A 17,485-nucleotide genomic window follows, 5' to 3' on the forward strand; every position below is an offset into this window, starting at 1 on the left:
TAAACCTTTATTTAGAACTGGATAGCACACTGGTGAGCTTGGCCATTCTAGGATTAATGTTTTCAAAGCACTGCTCCCTATCCCTGAAGTCCAAAGAAGATTTTTATAGTTATTTCCCTACATCTATGGTTCATAGTCCAAAAACTACATTCGATCTACCCCTGTTCTACAGTCACCTTTCTTTCTGTTCTCTGCAACCAAATTAATCTATTCCTTAGACTCATGAATGTTTATATGTTTATGATATTCCTCTGTTTCATACCCTCCCTATCAGATTAAATGCCTTCTCTAATTTTGCCAGTTGCTGATAGTTGGATTTAGATGCTAGTTGAGTTAGAGAAATCTGGAGAGTGACTAGATTTGGCTGTGAAAACTGCTTCACTCAAATAACTGTGAGGTCACATAATGAAGGTCAACAGTGACCACATTGGCAGTTCACACTTCACTGCAACTACGTTTTAAGCTGGAAGCTAGAAGGTTTTTTTTCTGATGTAACCTTGGAGTAATATAGCACCTTTTATGCTTGAGTCACTATGACTCCTCCAGAGATGAGGAGTTTTAGACTCCACAAAAATAATACAAACTTTTTTTTTTTTGGTTTTTGGGTTATATCCGGTAGCGCTCAGGGGTTTACTCCTGGTTCTATGCTCAGAAAACACTCCTGGCAGGCTCGATGGACCATATGGGTAGCCGAAATTTGAACCATCATTCCTCTGCATGCAAGGGAATTGCTTTACCTCCATGCTATCTCTCCTGCCCCAATAATACAAACTTTTTTTAAAAAAAAAAATTTTTTTTTTAGTCATGTGAGATCAGAGTTACTCATTGTTGGATTTTAGGCATGCATTGTTTCACAATCCATCCTTTTACCAGTGTCCACTTCCTTCCACCAAACTCATCCCCATTTCCCTCATAACCACCAATCTGCTTAGAAGAGGGACACTTTTTTTAAATAATATTTTATTTAAACACCTTGATTACAAACATGATTGTGGTTGGGTTTCTGTCATGTAAAGAACACCCCCCCATCACCAGTGCATCATTCTCATCACCAATGTCCCAATTCTCCCTCTCCCCACCCCACCCCTGCCTGTACTCTAAACAGGCTTTCTATTTCCCTCATACATTCTCATTGTTAGGGTAGTTCTCAATGTAGTTATTTCTCTAAGCTCATCACTCTTTGTGGTGAGCTTCATGAGGTGAACTGGAACTTTCAGCCCTCCTCTCTTTTGAAGAGGGACACTTTTATATAAAGAAGTTTTGTACTGTGGTTTAAAGTACTGTTGCTGGGGCCAGAGTGATAGCACATCAGTAGGGTGTTTGCCTTGCATACTGCCGCTGACCCAGCACAGATCCGGGTTTGATCCCTATCATCCCAGGTGATCCCCCGAGCCTATCAGGAGAGATTTCTGGGCACAGAGCCAGGAGTAACCCCTGAGCACTGCCGCAGCCAGGTGTAACCAAAAAAAAAAAAAAAACACCCAAGAAAAAAAATAATAAAGTACTATTGTTAATAGTGTTTCACACTTTAACACTTTGCCACCTCTCAATACCTCTTCTTCCTGGTTGGCCGCTTAGTCATTGCCCCCTCCCAGCCTCTTCAGGTAGCATGTTTCTGCTGAATACCAGTTGTCCTGTTTTTTGTTTTTATTGTCTAACGTCTCTCTCTTAAATGTGCACTGGTTAAGGATGTTGTACGTTGTATGTCTGAAACTCAGTCATGAACAACTTTGTAACTGAGTGGAAAAAACCTAACTGTATTATGAAGAACCTTGTAACCACAGAGTTTAAATAAATTTAAAATTTTTCTGTCTTTTTAAAAATCTAGGCTGGAGAGATAGCACAGCGATAAGGCATTTGTCTTAGACGCAGAAGGACGGTGATTTGAATCCCAGCATCCCATATGGTCCCCTGAGCCTGCCAGGAGTGATTTCTGAGTGTGGAGCCAGGAGTAACCCCTGAGCGCTTCTGGGTTTGACCCAAAAACCAAAAACCAAAAAAAATAATCTAATCTTCATTATTTTCTGTCTCCTTTCTTGTTACAAATTAAGTAAAACTTGATTTATTGTGAGGCCCTAGGTTCAATTCCAGTGCACATTAAAGAGAGAGACTTTAGAAGTGGACTTTCTAAAGTCTAACATTTCATTAATATAAGATAAACAAGGTGATGGAAGAAGAGGCATCAAGCTTCTCACACTGGAGCAGTTTAAGTGGATGTGGTGCTGCTGAATAAGATAATGAAGGATGAGGGATGTTGATGCTGGGATTGGTGTAGGGACATGGTAAACCTGAAACTCAATCGTGAATAACTTTGTAAAGGACAGTGTCTTCTCTTTTTATTGATTAATTTTTGTGCCACACCCAGCGGTGCTCAGGGGTTACTCCTAGCTCTGCACTCAAAATAGGCTTGGAGAACCATATGGTATGCTAGGAATCGAACCATGTCCCTCCTGAGTCAGCCGAATGCAAGCCAAATGCCCTACCACTGTGCTATCTCTTCGGCCCCAAGGACATTGTCTTAATAAAAACTTTTTAATAGGGCCAGAAAAATAATTAAGTAGGTAAGGTGCTTGCCTTGCACCATGTAAACCCAGTTTCTATTGGCACCCTTATGGTAAAGTGATTCCCAGAATGCAGAGCGAGGAGGAAGCATTGAATACTGCTGTATGTGGCTATAGACAAAACAAAAACTAAAATAAAATTGAAATTTTTTAAAAATTGTAAATAAAAATGGTCTTCTAGTTGTTACTTACTATTCAGATTTCCTTGAATGAATCATTTTCATTTTCTCTGTTCAGAGTGCACTTTACTCTATTTATCATAATATACTATATATGTGAAAGAAATTAATCAGCTCCTCTTAAATTTTAAGGAAAAGTCCAGCTTATTCTATCCACACGCCAGGAATTATCTGGGGAAAGTGCCAAGAGGAGCATATGACCTATCTTTCCACTTATAACTCTCACCCCCAGGTGGTGATCTGAAGGATCTGAATCGAATTGAGAATACAGAGACTGATTCTGTCAGCTAAGTTCCATCTTCCAGCTTTTTCTGTCTCTCATCAAGATGACAGCTTTTAAATAACATGAATTTAAATGGCATTTGATCCATTTCTGAAAGGCACATGCAGGAAATAAATCTCAATTTGGGATGAATTTTAGACTGTTTGTAGAATAGCCTTTTCTCTTGTGCTGTTTTCTAATTGAGATGGGGGAACAGATGAAGAGCAGATTTTTTTTCAAAACCAATTTAATGAAATCAGATACATTGACCAAATTCTCTTTTACACAGTTGTTCAATACAACAATTGAAGCTTCTCCAAAATCAAATATCCTGGAGCAACGCATGGACATACTGCTGGAACAGACTCTATTATCTGCTTATACCAACATTTCAAGAGGGCTTTTTGAAAAACATAAACTCATATACAGCTTTATGCTCTGTGTTGAGATCTTGCGTCAGCGTGAGTTCATAAATGAAGCCGAATGGAATTTTTTTCTCCGAGGTGCTGCAGGATTAGAAAAGGTACCTATGTCGGGTTTAGATTGTGATGCTATTCTAAATGGGGGCCACAAGCCAGTAGCTGAGGGTTGTACTTTTGGTTCTTTGACCCACTGTTTGCTAGGAATTAGGAGATCTAGCAACAACTTAGCTCTGTCTCAGTAGGTGTGTAAAAGTTGGTATCATTTAAGCCCGTCATATAATGATGGCCTCATTATGCTTTAAAAGGGATGCTGGGTGTGGAACTATAGTATAATGGGTAAAGCCTCGAATGCAGCCAATTCAGGTTCAATTTCAGGCACTCCTTATATTTCCCCAAGCACAGATGAGTATGCCTAAACAATGGACACTGTCGAGAAAGCCCCAGAAAAATGAAATCAAACAAACAAACAAACCAAAGGATTCTGGGATTCTCCAGGGAGCTAGTAGATGTGACCATGTTTTGAAACGTTAACCAGCTTACAAATATAAAGTGTTCACAGAGTGAACCACTTATACTAGTAACCCGGGAGGTGGGGAGGGGGCAAAGGAGGGGAATATGAGATGCATGCTGGGAACAGGGTTGGAGGGAGAACAACACTGATGGTGGGAATGCCCTGGGTTCAATACTGCTATGTACCTAAAATATTACTGTAAAGGATTTGTAGTCCACTTTGGTCACAATAAAAATTATTTATATATATATAAGTGTTCAAAGTCCAAAAATATCTCAAAATCACTGATTGGTGATAATGGTTGTAAGATCGTGATCCTCTCTTGCCTGGATACATCTTTCCTTTAAGGTGAACAGAGTACTATCACTAGATTGTTGCCTTCAATACTTCAATAATTTTGCTCTAGCTCCCTTCTTCATGGGCATCCTATTGCCTAATTTAGAGGGGGGTTTGTTTGTTTAGTTTTAGGGGGTTTGGGTCACACCCTGTGGTGCTCAGGGGTTACTTCTGTCTCTGCGCTCAGAAATCACTCCTGGCAGGCTCAGGGGACCATATGAGATGCCAAGATTCAAACCACCAACTGTCCTGGATCGGCCGCGTTCAAGGCAAACACCCTACTGCTGTGCTATCTCTCCAGCCCCTGTTGCTTAATTTTGCTAACTCACCCAGGTACCACAAATCTTAACCAAAGTGAGCCCCATCTGACCAGTATTTTTATCTCAGCCCCATTCTAAATTCTCAGTTCTGTTTGCCTATCTCAGATCTCACCCTGGACCTTACAGTACTAGAATCTACATTTGTTTGCCAATATTCAAGCCTTTGGACAACCCCGCAGGACTGAATTTTTTTCCTACTACTATCACATTGCCTTTCATATCTTTCTCAAGGTTTGTGAGCAAATGCCTTATATATTTTGCTGGCTCTGCATTTGGTGCTTAAATATTGACCAGAGTTAGTACTTCGTCATCTAGCATTCCCCTGATCAGTAGGTAGTGACCCCCTTTGTCTCTGACCATTTTCTTGAGGTTAAATGCAATTTGGTCTGATATAAGAATGGCTGTCCCAGATTTTTTTTTGGTTTCCATTGGCTAGAATAATTGATTTCCATCCTTTTATTCTAAGCCTGAGTCTATCATGTACTTGTAGATATGTTCCTTGCAGGCAGCAGAAATCCGGTTTTTGTTTCCTAGTCCAAGTCTCTACTATGTGTCTTTTAATGGGAGAGTTTAGTCCATTGACATTTAAGGAGATTATTGCTAGGGAGGGCTATTGTACAGTTGTATTGTGTAGGGTGGTTGTGGTTACAATCAGGGGTTTGGATTGTGAAATTCATCTCTGAATTATCATTTAGAATTGGTTTTGTTTGCACAAATAATGTCAGTTCTTTTTTGTCTGAGTCCTCCCTCCCATATGAATGAGAGTTTTCTGGGTAGTAGACTATAAGTTGGAAGTTTCTTTCATTCAGTTGTTTAAATATGTCATTCCACTGTCTTCTTGCTTGAATTATTTCAAATGGGAAATCTGGTTTGCTTCTTATGTTCCTTCCCTTGTACTTGAGGTTTTTTCCTCTCTTATTGCTTTAAGGAGTTCATCTTTCTCTTTATTTTTTGCCATTTGGATTACTATATGTCTTGATGTTGGTTTATTAGGGTCTATTTTATTAGGGACTCTTCACCTCCTGGATTTGCACTGAAGCCTCATTCTAGAAGGTGGGAAAGTTTTCTACTATCATTTCCCTAGCCACTTGTTCTCCCCCTTTCCCTATTTCCTCCCCTTCTGGTATTCCTACAATCCGTAGATTATTTCTTTTGTCTTTGTTCATTAAATACCTAACTTTTTCTTCCAGTGCTTCACTTTTTATTTCCTTATTATTATTTCCTTGGCTTCTTTGTCATTTTTGGTTTGTAGTCTTTCTTCAAGTTCTTCTATATGATTCTCCAACTGTGTAATTCTGCTACTATGACTTACTAAGGCATTTTTTATTTTCTTTAATTTTGTTTGTATGGATTCTCTCATGTTCTGTAAAAGTTCTTCTTTGAGTTTGTTGATTTGTTCATCTATGGATTTCTTGAACTCGCTGGCTAGTGATTCCATGATTTCTTTTGCCATGGCTTGCAATGTTGCTTTTAGGTCTTCATCTATTGGGCCCATGCATTTTGGTGGACGTAGGAACTCACTAGTATTTCTCTCCATATCCCTGGTTGTTAGTGTCTTCCTTAGTTTGCATATATTTCTTTGCATTTGGTGGTTTGGGTTGGAGTGACTGAGCTCCACAGGCTTACTGGGCCATCCACCCCTCTCCCTCTACCTGGCAGATGGCATGATTCAGCCCCCAGCTGCAGAGACGAGCTCCACAGGTCGGCTTGGATCAACTGCCCCTTCCCCTACCTGGCAGATGGTGTGGTTCACCCCACCCCCAGTATTGAATTTTTTATTTGACTCTCCTGTGCTTTGTGCCTCCAAAACAAATCCAGATAAAAACCACTTCACCTCCTCCTCCCTGACTCCACCCATACCTCATCATACACGTTCTATCAACCCTTATTTAATGCTATTTAAACTTCACTGTAAAAGTTAATGCTTGCGGGCCCGGAGAGATAGCACAGCGGTGTTTGCCTTGCAAGCAGCCGATCCAGGACCAAAGGTGGTTGGTTCGAATCCCGGTGTCCCATATGGTCCCCCGTGCCTGCCAGGAGCTATTTCTGAGCAGACAGCCAGGAGTAACCCCTGAGCACCGCCGGGTGTGACCCAAAAACCAAAAAAAAAAAAAAAAAAAGTTAATGCTTGCAAAGAGCTACTTCTCTTGTTTTACACCTGTCTGTATACATATCCAGCCATAAAACAGCAAGAATCTCTGAGATACACAAGAATAAACTTTAAAAACACTGAGTGAAATGGTGGATCACAAAAAATTACATAAAATTTGGTCTCTGGGAATTAACTACAATAATTAATAATAGTTTAAGACTCATATAGGGAGGGGCCAGAGCGATGGCTCATTTGTAGGGCATTTGCCTTGTATGCGGCTGACCCGGCTAACCCAGGACAGACCTAGGTTCAATTCCCAGTGTCCTGTATGGTTCCTTGAACCAGGAGTGATTTCTGAGTGCAAAGCCAGGAGTAACCCCTGAGAGTTACCGGGTGTGACCCAAAACCCGAAAAAAAAGAAAGACTCACAAAGGGAAAGGGCAATAGGAGAGTAGTAGCAAAAGGGTGCAAAGAATTAAGGGACTGACAGTAAGATGTTCTAAAATCGTTGTGATAATTACATACATTTGTAAATTTTCTTAAATATATTGATTGTATGCTTTAAATAAGTAAGTTACATGGTATATGAGTTATATCAAATAAAACATTTTAAACTGTATAACAGAACCTCATGCAAATATTTATGGAACTTAAAGAACTAGTTTCAGACTGCAGTCACAGTTGTTTTCTTTTTAAATTATTTTACCCACATGAACATACATCATGGAATATTATCATATTATTATATTTCTAAGAACATATGAAATGGTTGCAAATACATTCAGCCCAGCTGAAAAGAATTTACCAGAACTTATATCTCTCCTACTCAGCTTTCCCCGTTTCTTAAAATGAGAATAATTTGACCAATTTAATAAAAAAGAAGAATGTCATATGAGACTACTCAGAGAGTCTGGATTTTAATTCTTCATCCTTTTATAGTTGTAACCTGAAGTTTTCCACCAATTGTACACCTTACAGTAGAAGTCTACCAGTAGAAGTGATTCAACACCACTTTCATTTTATCATATCTTACTACTTATCTTAGGTATATGGTTATTTTGAACATATTAAAGGCTTTATTTTTCATTGTGATGCATGAAATAATATTTTGTAGTTTTTTATGAATCATTATTCATTTTCTTTCTAATAGGAACGCCCTGCTAAGCCTGAAGTTCCCTGGCTGTCCACTGCTACATGGTTTGCTTGCTGTGACTTAGAAGAATCACTCCCTGTTTTTAATGGACTTACAAAATACTTAGTATCATATCCTATTAGCATATCCATAGGTAATATGTCCGAAGGACTTTGCTTAGTGGAGGGGTCAGTAGATCATGGATCCTAATTTTAATGTCTTATTTAGCCTCATTTGCCTTGCCAGCATTTTTCTCAAGGATATTTGATTATTAAAAAGTTATGACTAGAAAATTATTTGGGGGGTTTATTGGGGTTTGTTTTTGTATTGAAATTTTTTTTTGGTTTTTGGGCCACACCCAGTGATGGTCAGGGTCACTCCTGGTTATGCACTCAGAAATTGCTCCTGGCTTGAGGGACCATATGGGACACCAGGGGATTGAACCCAGGTCTATACTGGGTTAGTGCATGCAAGACAACAGCCCTCGCCGTGCTGTTGCGCTGATCCCTAGCAAATTTTTTAAGTTTTTTGAGTTGGATGCTTGACCCATTAATCTTTAATATTTCATGTTTACTAGTATTCCCATTTTAAGTAGTATACATTTAACCCAGTACTGTGTTTTTTAACTTTTTATTAAAGTATAATATACGAACATACATACATGCATATATAATATGCATATATGTGCATACAAAACTCTGTCGAAGTCAGAACTACCCAGCTTGACCCAACACTGACTATGATTACAAGTCACTTGTCTGGTCCTAAGAGTGAAAACAATTGGGTCAGAGATTTAGTGAGAGGTTAGGGCAACAGCTTGCTTAGATTCTGTCCCTGGCACCAAGGGCTTTTTGAGTTATTCTGAGTGTAGTAAAGGTGAAACCCCAGCACCAAAGGACCCAACCAACACTACCTCCCTGGGCCCTAGCACTGAACTATCAGCATGAATTTGGTCCAGTGGCCAACTGGAAGTACCTCTTGGGCCCCTGAAAGCCAGAAAAAAGACCATTACACTTCCTTCACAAGACCCTTTTTTTCATCCCCAAAGGTTATGTGTATTCTGAAGTATAATCTCCTAAAAATAACTTCTGCTACAAGTCTCAATTTGTAACTCAATTCTAAAAGTATACCATTTTTTAAAGAATATTTATGATTTGGGGGCCGGAGAGATAGCATGGAGGTAAGGCGTTTGCCTTTCATGCAGGAGGTCATCGGTTCGAATCCCGGCGTCCCATATGGTCCCCCGTGCCTGCCAGGAACAATTTCTGAGCCTGGAGCCAGGAATAATCCCTGAGCACTGCCGGGTGTGACCCAAAAACCACAAAAAAAAAAAAAAAAAAAAAAAAGAATATTTATGATTTGGTGGGAGGATCTTTTATTTATACTCTGTACCATGGAAATTAATGGTTAGCCTAAAATTGATTATCATTTCATTAGATTAATTTATGTGCAGTATTTTTATATGTCATGCCTTAAATGCAAGACTCCACTTTTGATCTTTTACTCATACATATAGTAGTGCTTATTTTTCTCATACTTTATATTTTGCTTTGTTTTATTTCTTTTTTTGTTTTTTTTGGTTGGTTTTTTGTTTTTGTTTTGTTTTTGGGTCACACCTGGCGGCACTCAGGAGTTACTCCTGGTTCTGCACTCAGAAGTCACTCCTGGCAGGCTTGGGGAACCATATGGGATGCTGGAATTCAAACTGGGGTCCATCCTGTGTTGGCATGTGCAAGGCAAACACCTTACCGCTATGTTATCACTCTGATTTGTTTTATTTCTGAGAGGTTTATTCCAATATATCACTGACTATTATTTCTCTTTCTAGCGTTTGTAATTTTGGAATTACACATTACAATTTCTCTTTCTAACATTTGTAATTCTGAAATTAATCCCACTATATTTTGAAAAACTGCTGTGTTACGTATAAATAGGATTAACACATTTTTCCTAGTAAATTGTGCCCTTTTTGTAAGTAATCTTTACTCAATATTATTTTTTGCCTTAATAATATATATACACTGTGGTCACAATAAAAGTTATGTTTTAAAATAATAATAATAATTTATATATATATATATATTTTGTGGACTTATAGCAATGGTTCAGTGGGTGGGGTCCTCCTTGCCTTGCACTTAACCAACTAGGATTCAGTCCTAGGCACCTCTGAGCCTGCCAAGAGTGATCCCTGAGCAGAGAACAAAGGAAAGCCCTGTGCACCATCAGAAATGGCTAAACACAAACAAAAGTCTATATATGTATTATATTATTTCCTTTTTGCACCCAGTTCTTGTCCAGAGTGAGCATTTCCCACTATCATTGTCATAGTGGTCCCTGCCCTGCCCTAACTACCCTCCAATCATTGTGGTAATCTTTCTACTAAGACTGATTCCTCACCTTTGGATTATTTTTGGATTATTATTATCTTTGGATTTATTCCCCTGCATTGTTTTTTATCTTGCAAATGAGTATGATCCTTCTTTCTGTCCCCTCCCTTTTACTCATCTTATTTACCATCTGTGTATCAGCCAAATTTCTCGACTTCATATTTAATGGCTATGTAGTATTTCATTGTGTGAATATACCATAGTTTCTTTATCCAGTCATCTATTCTTGGGCAGTTACAGATTTTGCCTATTGTAAATAATGCTGCAATGAACAGAGGAAAGCAGATGCCTTTTCTGCATTATGTTTTGGGGGCATTAGGGTATATTCCCAGGAATAGGATTCCTGGATCTTATGGAAGCTCAATTCCTAGGCTTGTTTTTATTGTTGATTTGTTTTGTTTTGTTTTTGAGGACTGTCTATTGTTTTCCAAAAATAAAAAGCTGGACCAGTTGACATTCCCACCAGCAGTGAATAAAAATCCCATTTTTAACCCACATCCACACCAACCCTGGTGGTTGTTCTTTCTTATGTTTGACTGTCTGTTGTGTGAAATTATAATTTGTTTTGATTTGCATTTCCCTGATGATTTGTGATAAAGAACACTTTTTCATGTACCTTCTGGTCATTTGTGTTTCATCTTTGAGGAAGTTCCTGTTCATTTCTTCTCTCCATTATTTATTGGGTCAAGTGCTTTTTTCTTGTAAAGTTCTACCAGTGTTTTCTTTTTTATTTTCTTTTCCCACCACCCACCAGTGTTTTCTTTTTTTTTTTTTTTTTTTTTTTTTTTTTTGGTTTTTGGGCCACACCCTGTGAGGCTCAGGGGTTACTCCTGGCTATGCGCTCAGAAGTCGCTCCTGGCTTGGGGGGACCATATGGGACACCGGGGGATCGAACCACGGTCCGTCCTAGGCTAGCACAGGCAAGGCAGGCACCTTACCTCTAGCGCCACCGCCCGGCCCCCCACCAGTGTTTTCTATATCTTGGATATTAACCCTTTTACAGATAAATGATGTGCATATACTTTCTCCCAGCCTGTGACCTATGTTTGTATACTGGTCTTCATTTACCTTGAGGAACAAAAGCTTCTTAATCTAATGGAGGACAATTTGTTTCTGTTTTCTTCCACTTGCTTGATCAGTGGTGTTTCATCTTTAAAGATACCCCTAGTTTCAATGTCTTAGAGAGTTTTGCCCATGTTTTCCTCTCAATGCCTTCTAGAATCAGGTCTAATATTCTAAGTCATTTCTTTAATACATTTTGACATATTTGTGCAAAATGTCAGAAAGAGGTCTAAGATCTTTCTTTTTTCTTTTTTTTTTTTTTGCATATGGCCAACCAGTTTTCCCAGCACAACTTGTTCTTGTTGAAGATGTTTACCTTGTTCCTTTATTGAAGACTAACTGATCATATACCTGAGGGTTTGTCTCCAGATATTTTGGGGGGGGTCCACACCCAGCAGCGCTCAGGGGTTACTCCTGGCTCTATGCTCAGAAATTGCTCCTGGCAGGCTCAGGGGACCATATGGAATGCCAGGATTCGAACCACCATCCTTCTGCATGAAAGGCAAACGCCTTACCTCCATGCTATCTTTCCGGCCCCTGTCTCCAGATTTTCAATTCTATTCCACTGATCAGAGTGTCTGTCTTGATCCAGTTCCATGCTGTTTTAATTACTATCACTTTGTTGTACAGTTTAATTTGGGAAAAGTGATGCCTATCTTCTTCTTCTCAGGGATTACTTTGGCTACTCAGGGTGGGATGGGATATTATTCCTTATGAATTTCTGAATTGTTTGATCTACTTCTTAGAAAAATGTCATAGGTAAGTTTTTAATTCATCCACTTCAATGGCTCTCCTCTGGGGAATTGTTTACAACTGGCAATATCTGGAGCATTTTTGGTTGTCACATAGAAAGATGCCACTAGTATTTAGTAGTTGGAAAAAAAAAAGTGTGTGACTAACCAATCTACAGTGCTCATAACAAATAACCACTGGCCCAAAATGTCACTAATGATGTGGCCAAATAGAGATTGTTTTTCTATATTGATGACAAATTAAATTAGCAACTAGAGCTTTTTAGCTTCTAATAAAAAGCTATTAGCTTTTTTTTTCTTTCTATTCTACTCCAGCGGAGAGTGAAATATTTTATGCTATTAACTGGAACAGACATGTTTGTTTAATTGTTTTTTATCATAGGAATTGCATCTCAGTTGATAGAGTTAATCTACTGTGACCCATTTAAATATGTTTGTCTTGAATTCCAATCTATTTGATGTTACCTTGTCATTTCATATTTTTATATTCATATTTAATTAGTGTAGTTATATGTCCTTTTATCTTTAACCTCTCTGTAATTTTATTTTATCTAGGCATATAAATAGTTTGCTGCTCAATTTGTCTTATGATCTAATTTTAAGTTCTTTATGTTTTAATTATTTTAGGTAAAGGCATATTAAATTTGTGGTAAAAACTTACAGTAAATTCAAAGAAAAAAATTTTTTGTTTTGGGGACCATACCAAGAAATGTTCAGGGGTTACTCCAGGTTCTGAATTCAGGAATTACTCCTGGAAGGTTTGGGGGACCTTATGGGATGTTGGGGGTCAAACCCAGGTTAGCCCTGTGCAAGGCAAATAAATGCCCTACTCACTGTACTATTGCTGTGGCCCCAAATTCAGAGATTTTAAGTTTTCATATAAACTTGTTTAATTTCAAGGACAATACACTTCTAACTATAGCATCTTTTAAAATTTGTTCTCAGGATCTTTTGAGACTGATATTAACCCATTTGAGTGGGAAGGATATTTGGCAACAGAAGAAGAGCATGCCACAGAAGAAGAAAATGAGATGTTTAAAAAGTTCGAGGACTGGCTTGAACAACTAAGTTCTTTTCAAAAGCTTATTCTTGTTAAATGTTCTAAAGAAGAAAAGGTAAGGTCTTTTCTAACTGAAGAACTTTATTATGATTATTATGATTATTTCTACTAAAGGTAGGGTGCTTGCCTTGCATGCATACAACCTAGGTTTGATCCTTTGTACACCCCAGATGGTCTTCTGGGCACTGCCAGGAATAATCCGTGAGTGCAGAGCCAGGAGTAATTTCTGAGCACTGCTGGATGTGGCCCAAAGACAAACAACAAACATATAGGCAGAGAGAGAGAGAGAGAGAGAGAGAGAGAGAGAGAGAGAGAACAATGGCTAAGTTTAAGAGGTTATTCTAAGAAATAGACACTGTGAGAAAATGAGTTACCTAGAAATGAGATTTATTGTACAAAAATCTCTTAGAAACAATAAAGAACAACTATCATAGCAATGTGAATGTATGAGGGAAGTAGAAAGCCTGTCTCAAATACAGGTGGTGGGGTGGGGAGGAGGGAGATTTGGGACACTGGTGATGGGAATGTTGCACTAATGAAGGTGGGTGTTCTTTATATGACTGAAACCCAAATACAATCATATTTGTAATGAAGGTGTTTAAATAAAGATATTTTTAAAAGAAGCAATAAACGAATATAGTAAAGTATCAAGTTACTAAATACCTAGAAATCTTGGAGATTTTATGTAATTAAATAAAGAACTAGAGGAAAAAGAAATGTAAAAGACAATTCCTATCAAAACAGTGCCCCAAAATGTTAAATACTAGATTGAAGCTACAATTCTATAGGTAGGGTGCTTGCCTTTCATGCAGACACCAATTCCCAGCACCAAGTCCCTAAATTACCATTAGGCGTGACCTCTGAAAGAAGTACTAAAAATAAACTCTGAGCACCAAAAATAAAAAAATAAGTAAATACCTAGAAATCAACAAAGTAAGTGAAAGATTTATACAGTGAAAACTATGTCACTGATAAAAAGAAACAAAAGTAATATACAGACTCAGTGCAATACCTGTTAAAATTCTAATGACATTCTTCAAAGAATTTGAAGACACTCTACTAAAGTTTGAATGGAACCAACCATAAAACTCCCTGAATAGCCAAAGTAATTCTAAGGGAGGAAAAAAAGAAAGTAAAATGCATTGTATTTCCCAACTTTGAACTATATTACAAAGTTAAAATTAAACAGTGTGGTATTGGAATGTTGGAATAAAGATAGACCACAGACCAATGAACAGAATTTAGGGTCCTTAGTTAACTGCATAAAACCCCAGATTTATAGATAGTTACTCATCTAAAAAGGAGCTAAGCACATGATGTGGAACAAAGAAAGTCTACAATGGGTAGGGCTTGCCTTGCATGCAGCTAACTGGAGTTCAATTCCTGGTCTCCCATATGGACATCTAAGCCCTCTAGGAGTGCACTAGAGGGTGTGTTAAAATAAAAGAAAACTAAAGTCTCTTTAATAAATGGTATTGGCAGAGAATGGCACATATCTCAAAGAACAAGAATAACCATTGCTGGCATGTATACAGGGAAAAAGTAACTCTCATTCACTGCTGGTGGGAATGCCATTTAGTCCATATATTTCTGGAAAATTATATAAATGTTCCTTAAAAAAACTGAAAATTGTGCTTTCTTATGATCTAGCAATACAAAAATACAATACAAAATTGTTCTATACACTCCATGTTCAGTGTGGCACTTTGCAATAGCCAGGATCTAGAAATAACCCAGATGCCTGATAACATAGAGTGGCTAAAGAAATTGTGGTATATATTATGCAGCTATTTGGAAAAATTAAGTCATTAAATTTGTTTATATATGGTAGGACATGGAGAGTATTATGCTGAGTGAAATGAGTCAGAGGGAGAGAATTACACATAGAATAATCTCACACATCTTTGGGACTTAAAGAAAATAAAAAACAGTGTTTGGATGATATCCAGAAACAATAGAGACAAAGGTCAGGAGGTCCAGCCCAGTGTAGGAAGCTAGCCATAAAGAGCAGAGAGTGCAGTTAGAGTAGACAAAGGCCTAATACTGTATGAAAGGGACACCCATAGCATCCCTTTGTTAGCAGTAGTGCAAACTACAATGTCAAAAAAAAAAAAGAGAGAGAGAGAGAGTTAAAATGCCTGCCTCAGAGGCATATGGGGGAGAATAGAGGGCATCAAGGAGGGTGGGGAGAGAAAGAGGGCATCAGGGAGAGCAAGAGGGAAATGGCTGACTTTGGTGACTGGAAATGCACACTGCTGAAGATATGTATGATGGTAACTCAATCATGAACAACTTTATCTTTGGGGGGAAAAATTGTTGTATGAACAACCTTGTAACCATGATGTTTAAATAAAATAAATAAATAAAACTCAAAAATAAAATAAATGGTGATAGTAAAATTGGATAGCCACATATAAAAAGTAAAATTAGGGGCCCGGAGAGATAGCACAGCGACATTTGCCTTGCAAGCAGCCGATCCAGGACCAAAGGTGGTTGGTTCGAATCCCGGTGTCCCATATGGTCCCCTGTGCCTGCCAGGAGCTATTTCTGAGCAGACAGCCAGGAGTAGCCCCTGAGCACCACCGGGTGTGGCCCAAACCAAAAAAAAAAGTAAAATTAGAAGAGTATCTCATACCACTTACAAAAGGTATTTCAAAGTAGATTAAAGACATAGAGATTAGACCAGAATCTATAAAATATAGTAATAAAAAATAGAACTCTCCAGGAAATTGACCTCAGTGGCATCTCAATAAGATGACTAGAGTAAAAAACAACAAAAGCATAAATGAAACAAATGAAACCATATCGACTTTAAAAGCTTCTGAACACAGACGCCATTTTCAGGGAGGGACTTCAGAGCATAAAAACCGGCTATCCTTTGCAAAAGCTGGCTCCCTGTGTGTGACACCAGGCGGGGAAAATCCGCGAAAGTACACCGGCCCAGTGGGGCTCAGCTGTGAAAGACTGTGAGTGTGACCTGTCTATGTCTGTCTACTGTCCTCTTGCGTGAAACTCTTGCGAGTGGGGCAAAAAGAGCCTCCAGAAACCTCGCTCGCCCAGACGCCATTTTCAGGGAGGGACTTCAGAGCATAAAAACCGGCTATCCTTTGCAAAAGCTGGCTCCCTGTGTGTGACACCAGGCGGGGAAAATCCGCGAAAGTACACCGGCCCAGTGGGGCTCAGCTGTGAAAGACTGTGAGTGTGACCTGTCTATGTCTGTCTACTGTCCTCTTGCGTGAAACTCTTGCGAGTGGGGCAAAAAGAGGCTCAGAGGAGCACAACCGCTCCGCTTCGCTACGCGGCCGTGCACTCTTTCTAAGGAAAGAACTCCATTGCAACAAGAAGGAAAAATCACACTAAGAACGGCGCTATATCACAGAAGCAAACATTTCTCTCTGGACTGTCTTCTCTGTTACATGCTCGGGCCTAAGATTTGACCCAGTGTGAGGCTTCATCCACGGAGGACTCCCCTCCCTTAGAGGCAAGTCAGCCCATCCAGAAAGGGAGGAGCCAGAGGAGTGTGCTGCCTACATCATATAGACAATGAATACCACTACAACACGTAGAAAAACCCACAATACAAATGTGACAATGGGGAAACAGCGCAGGCCAGCATCAGACATAGAGAATGAAGATGACAATTCTGAGGACCAGATAATGACTGAACAACTAATCAACCTCTCAGATAAGGACTTTAGACTAGCAATATGGAAGGTGCTCAACAGACTCCAAGAAACCATGGATCGAGTTGAACAGAACACTAATAAGAACCAAGAAAATATGAAGGCAGAAATGACAAAACTCCAAACTGAAATAACATGTCAACGAACAGGCCTGAAAAACTCAGTAAACGAAGTGAATGACAAAATGGATAAGCTCTGGGACAGGGTATCAGAAGCTGAGAATAGACTTGGTGCTGTGGAAGATGAGATACATAACAATTCCATACAGCAGGAGAGATTGGACAAAAAACTTAAAGCAAATGAGCAGACAATGGAAAAATTAGTCAAAGAATGGGAACAGACGAAAATAGAAGTCTATGATAAGATCAACAGAAACAACTTAAGAATCATTGGAGTCCCAGAGACCCAGGAAGAAAATTTCCAGGAAGAATCAATGGTCAAGAACATCATTAAAGAGAAACTTCCAGAGCTAAAGAATATATGTGATCAAATCCTGCATGCCCGAAGAGTACCAACCAAAAGAGACCCCAGAAAAACCACCCCAAGACACATCCTAGTCACAATGACAAATCCCACAGATAGAGACAGAATTCTGAAAACAGCAAGATCAAAAGGGGAAATCATGTTCAAGCAAGCTTCCCTGAGATTTACAGCAGACCTGTCACCAGAAACGCTCAATGCCAGAAAGCAGTGGTGGGATATTGTGACAAGACTGAATGAAATGAA

General features: G+C 38.9%; 1 protein-coding gene across 1 annotated transcript in view; it reads left to right on the forward strand.

Moving 5' to 3' along the window:
• DNAH6 (dynein axonemal heavy chain 6) overlaps nucleotides 1-17,485 on the forward strand; it is a 234,817-nt gene that overhangs the window by 179,577 nt on the left and 37,755 nt on the right. The window contains exons 61-63 of the mRNA XM_049784607.1: nucleotides 3,292-3,525; nucleotides 7,834-7,969; nucleotides 12,962-13,131. Coding sequence (XP_049640564.1) covers nucleotides 3,292-3,525; nucleotides 7,834-7,969; nucleotides 12,962-13,131 — 540 coding nt within the window. The remainder of the gene's footprint in view (nucleotides 1-3,291; nucleotides 3,526-7,833; nucleotides 7,970-12,961; nucleotides 13,132-17,485) is intronic.

This window comes from Suncus etruscus, chromosome 12 (genome assembly GCF_024139225.1).
Source record: "Suncus etruscus isolate mSunEtr1 chromosome 12, mSunEtr1.pri.cur, whole genome shotgun sequence".
NCBI classification, from domain to species: domain Eukaryota; kingdom Metazoa; phylum Chordata; class Mammalia; order Eulipotyphla; family Soricidae; genus Suncus; species Suncus etruscus.